General features: G+C 39.5%; 1 protein-coding gene across 1 annotated transcript; it reads right to left on the bottom strand.

Moving 5' to 3' along the window:
- Nucleotides 1-2,940: 2,940 nt before the first annotated feature.
- Nucleotides 2,941-14,874, bottom strand: NOD2 (nucleotide binding oligomerization domain containing 2). Its single transcript, XM_053449553.1, has 11 exons — nt 14,290-14,874; nt 13,952-14,057; nt 9,359-11,141; nt 8,251-8,334; nt 6,639-6,722; nt 5,826-5,909; nt 5,660-5,743; nt 5,149-5,232; nt 4,461-4,544; nt 4,025-4,108; nt 2,941-3,380 (listed from the first exon to the last, which is right to left on the bottom strand). Exons 1-11 carry the CDS (start codon nt 14,749-14,751, stop codon nt 3,308-3,310), a joined length of 3,012 nt encoding a protein of 1,003 aa, XP_053305528.1. The 5' UTR covers nt 14,752-14,874; the 3' UTR covers nt 2,941-3,307.

Here is a 14,874-nt window from a genome sequence, read left to right as displayed (position 1 = left end):
TAACTCTTACTTCATCCGCAGGCTAGAAATACCATTTGTGTTAGGTTTGCTTGCATGTTAGACTGCAAATGTATATGAAGCATATTGACATCTCAAAACCATTTTTTTTTCTTTCAAATCTGGTAACCCTGAGCCTATGTCCTGTTTGGTACATCTTTGAAACCAGTCAGTTCCATTTGTCCCATCAAACCATATATACATTAGAAAACTAGACCGCAAGCATATTTCAATAGGGAGTACTTTAACACTTTCCATGCAAAATTCTACCACTGGCATTTGTCAAATCTCATGGTAGTAATTTTCTGTGCCCAATTTGTCATTGGTAGTTAAGGGGGTTAAATAGAATTAAACTTTATTACACAAAATTTAGGGTACTTGTGTATGTCCCAGGTGCCTTTTCTATCCAGTCATTTTCAATTGCAACATTTAAAATATTTTTAATGAAATAAAATTACAAAGAGATGTCCAATTTAACACGTTAATTTCTGAAAGCAGTGTTATTAAAGTTGCTGCCCCGTAAATGACGCTATTTAACTGAACCACCTCTCAATCGTTTGTGTAGATCCTGTAAACCAATTTCGATAAGCATGCTTTTCCTAGAAAAGGAAAAAGCAGTTCTTTAATATGTATTATATAAAGAAAAAAATCACTTACCTTAGGGGGAAGCTGCAGCTCTCAGCCTCCCCTGCGGTCTGACAATTAATGTCCCTCATTTCATGACATTTGCTGAGCCAGTGTTGGGTGGGGAATAAACCATACCTCAGAATGTATATGCAAGGTGGATACCACATACATTAAAAGGAACCAATCAGCTATCATATACCTTAAAGTGCATAGGATGGCTGGAGAGTGCATTTACCTTGATTGACAAGGGTTGTAGTGACAAGGTAGGGGGAAGGGCTGGAGGCGATCAAAAGCTCACCATACTGGAAGTGCCCCCCACCAAGGTGTTCAGCTGGCAGCCCTATAGAGTAGAGCCAATAGAACACCCCCCCCCCCATCAGGCCCCTATACTATGTCTGGTGGAATAGGGGATAAAGAGTCAAAAACTGCAGGGGGTGGGGCATAGGGCCTACACATGCCCCCATCCCATGCTCAATAGCATAGGTGTTAAATATACCATTCAACCACAGAACCCATCTCCTGCCTGTCCCACTACCTTCAACCGCTATCCGGTGGACTAAAAATGTCCCGAGTCCTGTTAAATACAAATAAACGTAGCCACCGACATCACTGCCAATTCCCCAAGGTATGGTGGAACAAAGTCCTTACATTGCACCCCTTGGCTAAGAATATCCATGGCATTTAAAGGGTGCAAAAAAATAATCATTGAAGCCATCAATGTTTGGCTTCTATTCTGGTTGCTAGAGGATGCAATGTATCCACTAACCACATGAGGGCGGTGGTGTACCTAGAACAGCAGTCATTTTAGACTCAGATGCAGAAAGAATCTTAGTTTAATGTTTACGTTTTATTTACTTTCTTTGGATTGAAAATTATGATGTGTCTTTAATATCAACATCCCTGCAGGTAGGCATGTGCTCCTCAAAGCTTGTGGATCTACAAATACCACAGCTAGGATCCTTATTTATAACAAGTGTGCCTATGGAGGTCTGGTTCAACCTACTTTATAGCATCACCAGTCAACTGCAGGGGGTCACTAGAAGATCCTTTCTTCCCTTCTGCCTTGGATGAAAGGGAATTGCATATCTCCTTATGATTACAACTCCCGAAGGAGAAGACTGGGACCAAATATCCAGCGTGGCCTTACACTTTGGGGCAAGGGTACCCTTTTTTTTTTTTTCAAGCTGATGACACAGAAGTACAAATCCTTTAGGACTCACAAAACTATAAAAGTACTATTCAACTGGATACATTTTGTAGAGATTAAGAACCCCCATACAAACCATGGTTAAGATTATCTTGATTTATATTGGATATCTATTTGCAGAGCCAGCGTTCCTACCTGCTCTGTAGGAAACAATTTAGATTTCACCCACCTAGACCAAACACTCTGAATCTAGAAGTGCCAAAAATGTTGGAAAAATGTTGGGCAACAACTGGCAGCCACATGAAATCAGATAACTCAAGATTCTATGATAAGAAAGCAATCTCACATCTTTCCATTTTTAATGCTTGATCTAACTGTAGCCAGAACCATAAATTATAATTTTGTTGGGACACATTAGAAAACATTTCTAAGCCTGCTAATGATGGACAGAAATGTTGTCTAATACATTAAAAGGGGCACAAGGTTCTAGTAAGAACATGGACACAAGTCAAAGCCCAGAAGCGTACCTTTCTAGATACACTGTTTTGGTGCGACTATCCACAGATACTATCATACTTTTTGTGTTTTGGGAACCTATAACTCATTTGAACTAGACTCGAGGACTATGGCCATTTCTGCAGTTAATATTGACCTCTAATTTTCAGGGGGGGGCATTTGTTTAGATTTTTCATATCCTGATACATTATACAACAGCCTCAAGGCTAGTAAAAGGCTGCAATATCTTCAATATTCTTAAAAAGGAAATCATACCAGTACAAAGTTAAGTTAAGGCTTAAGTGAAAAGGAAAAACATTTCTAACAATTATCCCACATTACTTAATGTTTTCAGTAATATATTACATAACAAAATACGATTGCGTCTCCCTTTATATGTGCAAACTTTGCAATGTTAATGAAAACCAACTCAGATCTCATTCATGGCCAACTCTTGCTGCCATTGTTTAGATGAACGGACCTGCACAGTAAATGCTAGCAAACATACACGTCATACCTGTCTGATCGGTACTGGTTCCGGTTCCAGATCAATATGGTTATCTGGGTGAAGCACATGCACACATTCACCCAGACTGCCTCTCTTCTATTATAGAACACACAAAGATTTCCAACCTCATTTATAATAAGTGTCAGATTTATTCTCTCCAGAAACCTCACACATTTGATCTTTTTAACTCTTCGGTTCCGTTTGCTTTCATTATCACTTGATGTTGGTAACATGGACGACATGTTCACAAAAGGGATCTTTAGATGTCACCGTTTATTCCCACACAGTTTCTTGATGTTTCCTTTTTATTTGTTTCATTCTTCCTTTCAATTCCTCTGTAGTCTTGTGTGACCCCCATGCTACCCAATGTATCTACCATAAAACATCCAACATTTTAATTGTCCCCATAGTCTGAATACTTCTCTTTTCCTACATTTTTGGTCTATAAACATTACTTATTGGACTTCCAGCATGAGTTGTACCAAAAAAACATTACAAAATAAATATGTCTATTTCCCATGAATTTGTATACATTATAAAGACAGGCGGCATTCCAGCTTGTAAAATTTCTGCACCTCTTCAGATGTAAGATTAGTTCCATTGAGCCTAAAATAATGAAACGTAAATTCCGTCACCATCATGTCACCACACACTTGTTCCATAAATTAAATGCAAAGTATCACAACACATTAAACAAACGCAAGTTTGCATTACAGACACAATTTCATCTTGCCCCTGTTGGCATGTTTGCTAAGGTATATAGAAATACTGCAAAGTCTACAGGGGATAACATCCTATACAGTTATTAGCGGTAGGTCTCATACAAGGTAATGTCTACAGTAATAAAGTTCTGTGGTCAAAATGCAAAGAGAACTGGCATCTTTTGCCCTTGGGAGCAGGTAAAGGCGAGTGGCCCCTTTGCCCCTTTTCAGTAACTTACAAACTAGCACACTAACTTACACACACACTCACTATAACACCCACACATGGGCTTACACTAGAACATTACACCTCACAAATCACTCTTTACCTGGAGCCTCTATATCTTCTTGCATGGCGTGCAAGCAACAGACCTTTTTCACTTTTGAAGTCATGTTATGTGACCCCACTGCACTCCCTCTTCCAAGAAGGGGCTGGTCAGACCAGGCCTCTAAAGAATTTTTGCCCAGCCCTAGGGGCCAAAGGCCCCAGCGAGGGTTGAGAGTAACCCGACAGCAGGTTTAACAATGCATTTTTTTCTAAATATTTACCAGATGGATGTAATCGTACTGTTGTGCTGCAGAGCTTCGGCTAAAGCGGAGACTCCTTGTACGCCAATGCAGTTTTTAGACAACCTATAGGTGTAAAGAATGGAAGAGTCACATTCTTAAATTGGGTCAGATATAACCCCATTAGATTTAATTTTGGATATAGTTTTGCTGCCAGGATATTAAGTGAGTCATTTGCAGTTTCAGTTATTTGTATATTTAGACCATCTTCAATCTTACAAACAGATAAAAGGAAAAGGCCAGTTCTGCTGGAAATTTATAAAGACAGAATTGCAGCGTTCCCAAAAGCCTGGGTAAAACTTTCAGCCACAAAAAATGAGAAACCTTCTAAGCTTCACACAATACGAGTGTGTACTTTGGAATGACAAAAAAAATGTAATAGAAGCCATAGTATAGACATTTTAAATGCAATACTTACTTTAAAACCTTCAACGTTCTATTTTTCTTTAATGCTTCTGCAAATAAGATAACATCCTGATCTTGGATATTATTTTCTTCAAGACTGTAAGGAAGATTAATTGCTGCGATTCAGGCAATACCATCCAAGTGAAGACTGCTACATAGTAATGATTAGCACATTTAAAGGAACCATAGGCTAGCTTATATAGTCTCTAATTTTGTTATATACACTGGTTTCTGCTGGGTCGAAAGATACAGACAGTATGGTAACAACATTAATGACCAGAAATATGCTACTGAATTTATTCATTTTCTATATATTAGGAATTAAATCCCTGATCTGGTACATTAAACTGCAGAGTGATGCAAACATTGTACACAGCTAGATTTTATGGTTCATACTGGTGATTTCCTTTTAGTGCCAACCAAGTCCTTCACCAGTTTCCTTTCTCGTATACATTAAATAGCGAGCTACACTTTGCCGTGCAATCAAAACTCAAAGCTCACAACAATTATTGATGGGTCTTGGCCTTAAAAAGAAATTACCTCTTTGTTAGATTTTTTTATATCGTTATCATGTACCTTAACTGTTCAGAGCTGTGCTATAGGCTAACCATGTATGAGATAGAACACAAAACGCTGATGGTAATGGTCCACTAGACTTCACATAGCTCTAACAACAATAGCAGCCTGGTCTCAATACCCACCAAAGCTCTTCTAAAGCGGTGTTCTCCTGCAGCATGGCAGCTAAAGCTTGTGCTCCCGGGCTCCCAATGTTGTTTGCCACCAAACTAAATGTGGGGAAAACAGCTTGGTTAATGTAATACAATTCCTCTATGGTTATTTCACTACAGATTATTCCGAACTTGCGAAATCAAAAAGCAATGACTAAAATCTAACACAGATAACCATGTCTGGTATGTGACCGCTTCCGACAAATTATTTTACAGTCTGAGATGCTCAGTTGCAAACGGATGTGAGCTGTATAAAAACTAGGATAATTAGGATTGTGAGATTTGAGTATCTCAGTAAGTCGTTGCTTCTACAAAAGATGTATATATATTTGATGAAATACCGATACACAATAAATGAAGCAATTCTAATTGTTACGAGTTTAGATTTTTTATTTGCCTCTTCAGAGACCTGCCTACTTACCATGCTTTATTAATAGTCTGGGAAGCTGTTTCAACATACTTGTAATTGTTTCACATGCCGTACCTGAGCCAGATCAAACTCTTGTTGTTACGTAAAGCGACTGCTATTGCCTCGGCTCCAATATCTCCCACTCTATTGCCCCAGAACCTGAAAGTAAAGTTACTCATCACCATGCATGTTATTCTCAACTTCTATACAGTCATATTGGATACTGTTGCCATTTACTTACCCCAAAAATTGGATAGACTTGTTTTCTCTTAAACCTTCTGCCAATACCACAGCACCAGCCTCTGTGATAAAGTTATTGCCCAACCTAAACAAATATACATAAATATGATCAGGGGATTATTTTCTCTCCAAAGTGTTACCGCCATTTAAATTATTTTCCTGTATATTGAATGCTACAGATATACAAAGGTAAGCTTTCTGATATTAGTTTAGGAAACCGATTAGGTGGAGTAAGACGACAGACCCTGGACATGTCAGTGATGAATTTGGTTTGTCACGGCAAAATGAGTCACCAGACACACCTTAAACTCAAATGTAGGACACTTATGGCAACCAAAACATGGAGACATCCCTGCTCTCAACAAGCCACAGTGTTGTGCCTTTTAGCCTGCACTGGCTTTTTCTGATTTTGTAAGGTTTCTTCTAAGCTATAACTTAAAGAGCACCATGGTAAACTGAAATGGAGGAAAAAAAAAAACAAAAAAAAAAAAAACAGCTAAACATGGTGGGTGACAGCTTTTCCATAAATACTGGTAACCATTTAGTCATTAAGTCAACATCGTCAAGCGAAGCCACAAAGCTCGGCCAAACTATGAAACTTACGGAATTAACCACAAAAACTATCATATGTCCTGTTTTAAGAAATAGAAGCACAGCAGACAAAATAATGGAGGTAGTAGGATTCTTAGAGATTTTTTGTCAATGATTTTTACTTAATGGAAATACGCATGCCTGATGTAATAGGGTTCGTTATGTTGGGGTTTTGCAATTAAAACATCCAATGTAAGACAATTAAGAGTAAAATTTTATTTACCGTAACGCCAAAAAGTTTTGCTTGTGTTTTAACAAATTTGCAAAAGATCCTGCACATTCATCGGTCAGCTTGTTGTTGAATAATCTAGAATGACAAAAGCAAGACATAAAAAAACATGGTCAAGGCATGGTCACAGCTGTGGACTGGTCTAGTATGACTCTTTCCTGCATGTAGAGTCACTGGAGAGATACTATGTCACAGAAAGTATTGTACGCTCTAGTAGACTCTGCATTTGTACTAATTGCCGAATCTACCAAAATTCTGTAAATTTACAATTTGTATGAATGTTGGCATTTTTTTTTTCTGGCTGAAATGAATGGGCAGGGAAGTTTTATCTGAATCATTTTTGACCCATTTTTGATCTAGTGTGTACAGACTTTTCAAAGATGCCTTTTCAGTTTCTATGGCAACAACCTATAAATGGTCTATTTTGTGGCACAGGACACTAGTTCTTTTCAAAATTTTGCCCAGAACACTTAATTGTTGGTATTCACTAGTACTAGAAGGCAGCTCTTGGATGCCCCATTAAGCCAGAAGACTAGGTAAAACAGCATATTCAATATATAAAACTCTCAAAGCATGCCAAGTAGATCTCCGCCCTGAAATATTTTCTGGATTTTTTTTTTTTTTTTTTTTTTTACGCCAATGACTAATGGCACCATAGTGTGATGTTACCCCAAGGCAGGCTCACATTTCAGTACAGGAGGCAATATGAGACAAATGACCTGGTAACACACACTCAGTTGTCAAGTTTGAATTCTGATCTGCTTTGTTCAACACCTGCTAACAACCATTAAAGGTGCAACTATAAACCAATGGGTCCCAGTATGAAAGTTGCCTTGTGTCCACCCGACTTTAAAAACATGTCCCACAGTGCCACTTTTGCCCCAACAGCCTGCCTATGCCATATTTGCCCCCCAAAATGTGCCCACCCCTTTAAATCCACTCCGTGCATGCCATGGGCAGGCAGCTGGCATCTCTGGTGCTCACAGACTCGCTTTTACAGTGTTGTGGTTGGCCAAAATTGGCCCAATGGGAGCAGGGCTGAAATGTGCCAGCTGCGGGACCATGGCATGCATAGAGTAGATTTAAGGGGGCAAATAAGGTTACCCAGAGCGATTAGCCCTGGCACTATAGTTTTGACACTGGTGCGGTTTCACTTACTCTGCAAGCTTTTATATCTATATGTAGAATTAGAAACATGCTTACGTGCAGATAATCTGAAAACCTGAAGATGCTCTAAAATGTCAGAGTTGTATCCCAATGCTTATGTGAAGAGCTTTAGTGTTTTTTAGCACAATGTTAGACTTCCTTGTTTCATTTTCACTGCTTTCAGAGATTTTGGTCTATGCTACTCAGACGTGTCTTACTGAACTCTCGCGGTCCAGCTCTGCCACATACAGAACAGGGCTTGTGGCATTATTTATGTGCACATATTAAGGAACAAAAAAGATAGCAAATTGTAATTTCAATTTAAACATGTTTTTCATTATGAAAGATCTTTCAGTTCCTTTTTTTACATGGAGAACGAACATAAGCTTATTATAGGTGTCCTACATGAGCAAATTAGTAAATTATTCAGTAACATTTTTTATTGAAGCAGACTACTTACGCAATTTTTTGGAAGTTTGGCCAACGCGTTGCTTGGTCTAGAAGTTTGCAAATTCCTTTATCTGAAATATTATTGTCTCTTAAGCTAAGCACAAAAATACACGTTATGTTAAGTGACAGAAATTCATTAGCTGACCACATAATTAAAAAGAAAATGCTTAATATCTGTATGTCTTACAATGGTAATGTCTTTGTAAGAGGCAGGATGATTAATGACTACGTAAGGGAATAGTCATAACGAACACAATGAAAGGGGTTACAGGTAAAGTTGCCCTCTAGGTTTTCAGCACATTGTGAAAAGGAACGAGCAAGGACCTAATAGGGTCTTTATTCTTAGACAGGTATATATATGGCATTCAGGTTGGTGTGTGATTAAGCACTGCAGACAACCAAAGTTACTTAAAATGATCAAGGGCCAACCTCAGCAAGCTTCTGTAAGACAAGTTAGTCCTAACTTTACATCTGTTACATTTCACATATGTCACCTTGCCAACATAACTATTAAAGGGCTAAACCCGGGTGAGCTTCACTTTGAACAAGGGCCAGATTGGCCCTGCATACGGCATTTAAAAACTTGACAACTTGATGCCATGTCTCCAAGTTATTCAATGCACAGGGACAATTCTAGCAGGAGAAGCGCTTAAGGCTTAGCACTACACAACGCATGGTTTAGTCGGTGAGAAAATATTTCATCTCTGTTTACAGGTTAATGAACAAATACCATAGTCAATGACGTGATTCTTAGCTGGTCTGTGGTTATTGGCAGCTAGCCTGTACCAATGTATGATTTATACATGTTGCGAACAAGCATCTTTGCCGGCTTAATTCAAGTGGATTATAAACACCGCATCTCTCAACAGCACAGGCATGGATAGCAAACACCCCACAGCTACCGGTAAAACATCCATATCATTCCTGTGAATCTGATTATTATATCATTTGGTGCTACATTAGGCTCCAAAACAGTTGAACGGTGTAAACGGACACCAGACAAATTAGCAGTAGCATTTTTTTTTTTTTTTTTTTTTTTTTTAGACCGTATCAGGAGTAACCTGTGCATCTGGTTTATCAAGAAAACTAGGTGACACGATTCTCACAAACGTACTTACTACAAAGCCTTGCAGATGTGAAGACAAGGGAGAAGCTGATCAATTCCAGTGTCACCAACAGAATTGTGGTCAAGCTGAATTCCACTTGGGCTCTTTAAATGTTTCAGAACATATGCAAGTGCTGTGCATTCAGCAGGACCTATCCCACAAAACGTCATCTTCAAGTGGTCCACCTCAAGGCCTACAACTGCTTTTCTAGACAAGTCAGTGTTCTGCATTTCATAAATACACTTTACAAGCCAGACAAACTGCGGCATGGCATGCATGGTTTTAGCCTCCCCCTTTACAGCCGGGGGAATTGACTTAAAGTGTTTATGGATAGCTTTAGACAAACACTTTGTGACGACTGTGAGCTTTCTAGACAGGTTCTGGGGCTGCCAGGACTTGGTAATCAATTTGTAAAGCCTTTGAGAAAACAGTCCAGCTACGAAGTTGGCTGTGATCTGAAGATTTTGAATGTCCATATCCTTAATTGAGGTTGTGTTATTCTCCTGTGCACGTAGGTGCCGAAACTTTTCTGCCAACGTGCTGCTTTTTGGAGTCCAGTTAAATACGGATTTTATAAAACGCGTTTTCACGTCATCACTCACCGCAATATATAATGCCGCAAAGAAGCACTGGAACGTGGTATGGATGAATTCATAGTGCTGGGACGAAAAGGTATTGTCCAGAGAAACATTTTTGGAAAGGATAAGGAATCCCAAGGATATGTCTTGTTCGTTGACCTCTGCATCAACAATTTGTTGATGGGAAAACACAAATAATCCATGACAAAGGCCAGTCAAAGCTAATTTTCCCAAGTGCCTAATTGAGTTTATTCTCTGTTCTAGAAGGTTGTCTACAAATTTTTGTCCTGGTGCAGCATGCTGAAGAAAATGTTTTAGAGTTAAAAAATACATATCAGTTATCGTCTGTGGGGAATTAAATGAATTCAGGAAAAGCTCCTTATGGCATGTTGAAACAATCCAACTGAAGACTGGGATATGGCATAAGCCAAGCAGAGAAGAATTGGCTTTCACCAAACTAACAATTCTCCTCGAGATTTCTGGGTCATCGTGATGTTTCTTCATAAACAACTCTATGCCGGCCTCAGAAAATCCCTTAAGGTGTACTTCTTTCCTGACATATTTCTTAAACACAGCTGTGACTGCGTAGGGTCGGCTGGTCACCATTTTAATAGAATCCTTCATTAGATTTCCTTGGAGTAAGTTGAACACAAGGGTGCCTATACTTGTAGGATTAGTAGGAGAACAATGCTTGTGATCATCCATGAAGGCAAACTTAAATTCATCAAATCCATCAAAGGTGAATAGAACTCGACTTGGACTGGACAATATGAAACTAAATATATCTTCCTTTGATTGATCTGGCCAACAACAGTGGTCGAACAAGAGCGTTTGTAAGGAAACCATATCTGAGATGCAACAGAGTTTTCGACAACTAAATGGAAAGATGTAGCAGAAATTGTGGAATGCCTGTCCTTCAGCCCACAGGCAATGTATTTGATGGAGCAATGTTGTTTTGCCACTGCCTGCGTCTCCAAGTAAAAGGACTGTGTCAGCATTTTTATTAATTAGTCCATCGGCATTAAAAATATCAAGCAGACTTAAAGGGTTTTGGGGGCTCTGAACAAAATCAGTTTTGGTGGAGCTCTTGCCCAACTCCAGAACATTCTCCGTATAAATACTCTCCAGGCACATATTTGCCCCTCCATCATACGTACTGAGATATTGAGACTGAGCTGCTATGACAGACTTCATTTTTTTCTGATATCCTAGATCAACTATTAAGAGAAAAGTGGCTTGATTAGTTAACGCATGGATATTCATTTCATTTGATCATACAGCATCAATATTTGCACCAAAAATCTGTAAACCCAGATGTGTTCTCTGCAAATACAAATTACAGGTATAAATCTATAAAGAGACAGAAATAAAGCTTTGCAATATGTGAAAGTAAAGCTAAACTCTCATTTTTTAATGAGCAAAAAAAAGACAATATCCCAAAACAGAAAACGGACATAGAATAATCAGAATAGAGCCCTCTAGCTATGTGACCTTCAAATTAGTACAGTATTTGCTCGATTATAAGACGAGGTTTTTTTCAGAGCAAATGCTCTGAAAAATACCCCTTGTCTTCTAATCGGGGTCGTCTTCTAATCAGACCTCAAATAGAGGTCTGATTAGGAGACTAAGATCCAGATCCCCCGCACCGCTGCAGGGGACCTGGATCCTCCTGTCTCACCCCCCCGACCCCCCCATCATACACACACTTACGGTGCTTCCTGCTTTGTTGCCGGGGCAGCGGGTTGACGTCTACGCGATCCGCGTAGACAACGTCCGCTGCAGCCGGAAGGAGGTGTGGCTAGCAGCGGGGGTTGTCTGCGTCCGTCGCATAGACCTTCCCCGACTGTCAGAGATCAGAGTTCCCCGCACCGGTGCGGGGAACTATGATCTCTGACAGCCGGGGAAAGTATACGCGACGGACGCAGACAACCCCCGCTGCTAGCCACACCTCCTTCTGGCTGCAGCAGAAGGCGACGTCAACCCGCTGCCCCGGCTGGAAGCACCGGTAAGAGAGGGGGGAGAGCGGGGGAAGGGGGGTGAGAGAGGGAGAGAGGGAGAGGGAGAGAGAGAGTGTGTGTGTGTGTGTGTGTGTGTGTTAGTTAGTTAGTTAAATGGGGGTATAGGGTGTGTGTGTTAAATGGGGGCATAGGGTATTTCTGGAGTGGCGTTAAGGGGGCATTTAATAGAGCACTCTGCCTCCTGAAATGCCTTATACCTCCCTATATGCCACTCTGCCCCATAATATGCCTTTTAACCCCCTAAATGGCAGAGTGGCATATAGGGGTATAATGCATTTCTGGAGGCAGAGTGCTCTATACAATGCCTTTTAACTCCCTTAATGCCACTCTGCCTCCTGAAATGCCTTATACCTCCCTATATGCCACTCTGCCCCATAATATGCATTTTAACCCCCTAAATGCCAGAATGGCATATAGGGGTATAAGGCATTTCTGGAGGCAGAGTGGCACATAGGGGGTCAAAAGGCATACCATGGGGCACAGTGGCATATAGAGGGTTAAAAGGCATATCATGGGCCACAGTGCCATATTGGAGTGGCAAGCCTGGGGGCAGATGTGCGTAACTGGGGGACAGGTTGGAAAATACAAGAAATAAAAACAAAAAAAATCTTTTTCTCAATCATAGCTTTTATTAAAAAAAGAGTTTACATGAATTAACATTTACTGGTAAAACTTTTTTCCTTTGGGGTCGTCTTATATTCAGGCTTTTTCTTTTTTTCCTAAGTTAATATTCAGATTTTGGGGGGTCGTCTTATAATCAGGGTCGTCTTATAATCGAGCAAATACGGTATTACATGACAATTTGTATTATATATAATAGGTCGCCAGATCTTTACAATCAGTGCTTATGGAGGCTGCCCTCAAAAGGCACGGTCACCTCTTAGCTCTGCCAACAAGGACCTAGAGAATGCAGGGGACAGTGGCAGGTAAACTAAGCTTTTCTTTTCATTTAAACTCTTAAGAGTGTGTTAAAAAAAAAATTTAAAAAAAATAATGTGGGATTCTGCCATCATTAGACATTTTCTTTATACTTTGTTTTTTTTTTGTTTAGTCAGTATAATTATATTTGGTGATATGGTAGTTAATGTTGACCTGTTACCACAAACAAGCCCCGGAGGGAAAGAATGGAACAGCAGTTCCAGCAGGGCTACAGGAGGATATGCTGTTATTAATTTGGTTATAAGTTTGCTTTAATTTTGACGATAAATATTTATATACTGTGTCAAAATGTGTTTGGCTAATAATGGTTGAAACTTTGTAAAACATTAATAAAGGTTGCGTGTCGGCGGTGCTGTAGTTATTTGCAGTCCGCACCGTGGACAAATAAAATCCATATCTGACGATTAATAAAGTTTTGAAATAAAGTAGTGTCTCTTGGCTTATTTGCGAGAGGGACCGAAAACTGGACGCTACTTCATTCATGTGGCTGGCAGTCTGCTAAAGGTAAAAATGACCTGAAATACAGTATGTTATATGTGCACATGTACCTATACATATTTGGAGAAAAAGTTGCCAGCACAAAACACTAAACACATGTCCTACAGAGATAAGTTAGTTATGTTTTAAGACGCGTGGTTTTCTGGTTGGAATGTAGTTGCATTGATTTACTGCTTTTGTCACTTAGACAAACACCAAAGCCAGTTCAAATGAAGAATACCTTTCATAAAAATGTATAGGAGAGAAACTCCAGTTTCTAAAAGCTGTAACAAGGACATGGAATTAAGCAAAACTTGTTCCAGGCTGTTTTAACTGGTGAAAGGGTATACTTTTTCACATATTTCACACTGTTGGGCTCCAGAACCAGTCATATTTTAAATCTCGGCCTCTTCCTCCGATTTACATAGAAACAGTCTAAAGCAAATAGATAACATGTTTGGAACATCTGTATAAAGTCAATTTGACTCCTATATACATCAATAGTTTGCATCACACGGGAAGGAAATTTCACGTTACCTGTTAATGTCATATGCTGAAATAAGTCACAATTCAGTAAGAAAACTTCTACTTACCATGAGACAGTTGAGTCATTCCATGTTGTAAGTGCTGTATAAAACTTATTAGGCATCTTGCTGATTCATTTCCCTTTCCCCACAGAAGATCAATGAGTCTTCTTGCCTTTGAGGAACTTGGGTGTTACTTGGGTGTATCATACCAATGTTTAATATAAATGATTGAAATATTACTACAAATAATGCAGACACGTATACATAGACACACCCTTGGCTCGGTAAAAACATCATATGGAATCTTAATTTCCCTCTAATTCATTTCAAGTCAGGGGTCTCAATTTATAAGCTAAGGTTGGGGGGGACTTGACATTAATAGAAATTGAAAAGATGGCTGTTACCTTTTGCGACGGGGAGTAGATTGGCAATTGTAAGCTATCAGCTTCATATTTTGACATGCAGTCTTGCGTAACAAGATGATTAAAAATCTCATCTATATGGTTATGGATTTTTCTGACAATCCGTGGACGCTCACGTCGCAGATATGACAACACTTTAGAGAGGTCCTCTGGAGTGTGTAGACAGTTTCCATCCTCATGGGGTCCATTCGCCATTTCATCAAGAGCATCTAAGAACAGTCTGCAACCATCTTCGCCTTTGCAGGTAAGAATATCTAAAAGTTCTCTGACCAGACTGGACAAGGGTTGACCTAAGATACTAACTTTCTCATATTCCTCCCAGTTAAGGACCTCCCAAGAGAGAAGATAGTCAAGCAAACTTTCATATTTCTCTCTGGATCCACCAAAAGCCAATATGGATACAAAATGGTCTCTTTTGGTGATAACAGACTGCAGTGCGGACATCCCACATTCTGATCAACCAAGACTCAGACAAGCGGAACTGGAAAACATCTCCTGTATTAAGAGAATATGATATTTAAACACTTCCTGAATTATGGGATGCATCATTTTGGACTAAAGGGCTAT

Source organism: Spea bombifrons, chromosome 10, assembly GCF_027358695.1.
Source record: "Spea bombifrons isolate aSpeBom1 chromosome 10, aSpeBom1.2.pri, whole genome shotgun sequence".
NCBI classification, from domain to species: domain Eukaryota; kingdom Metazoa; phylum Chordata; class Amphibia; order Anura; family Pelobatidae; genus Spea; species Spea bombifrons.
This window is presented reverse-complemented; position numbering and strand designations above follow the sequence as displayed.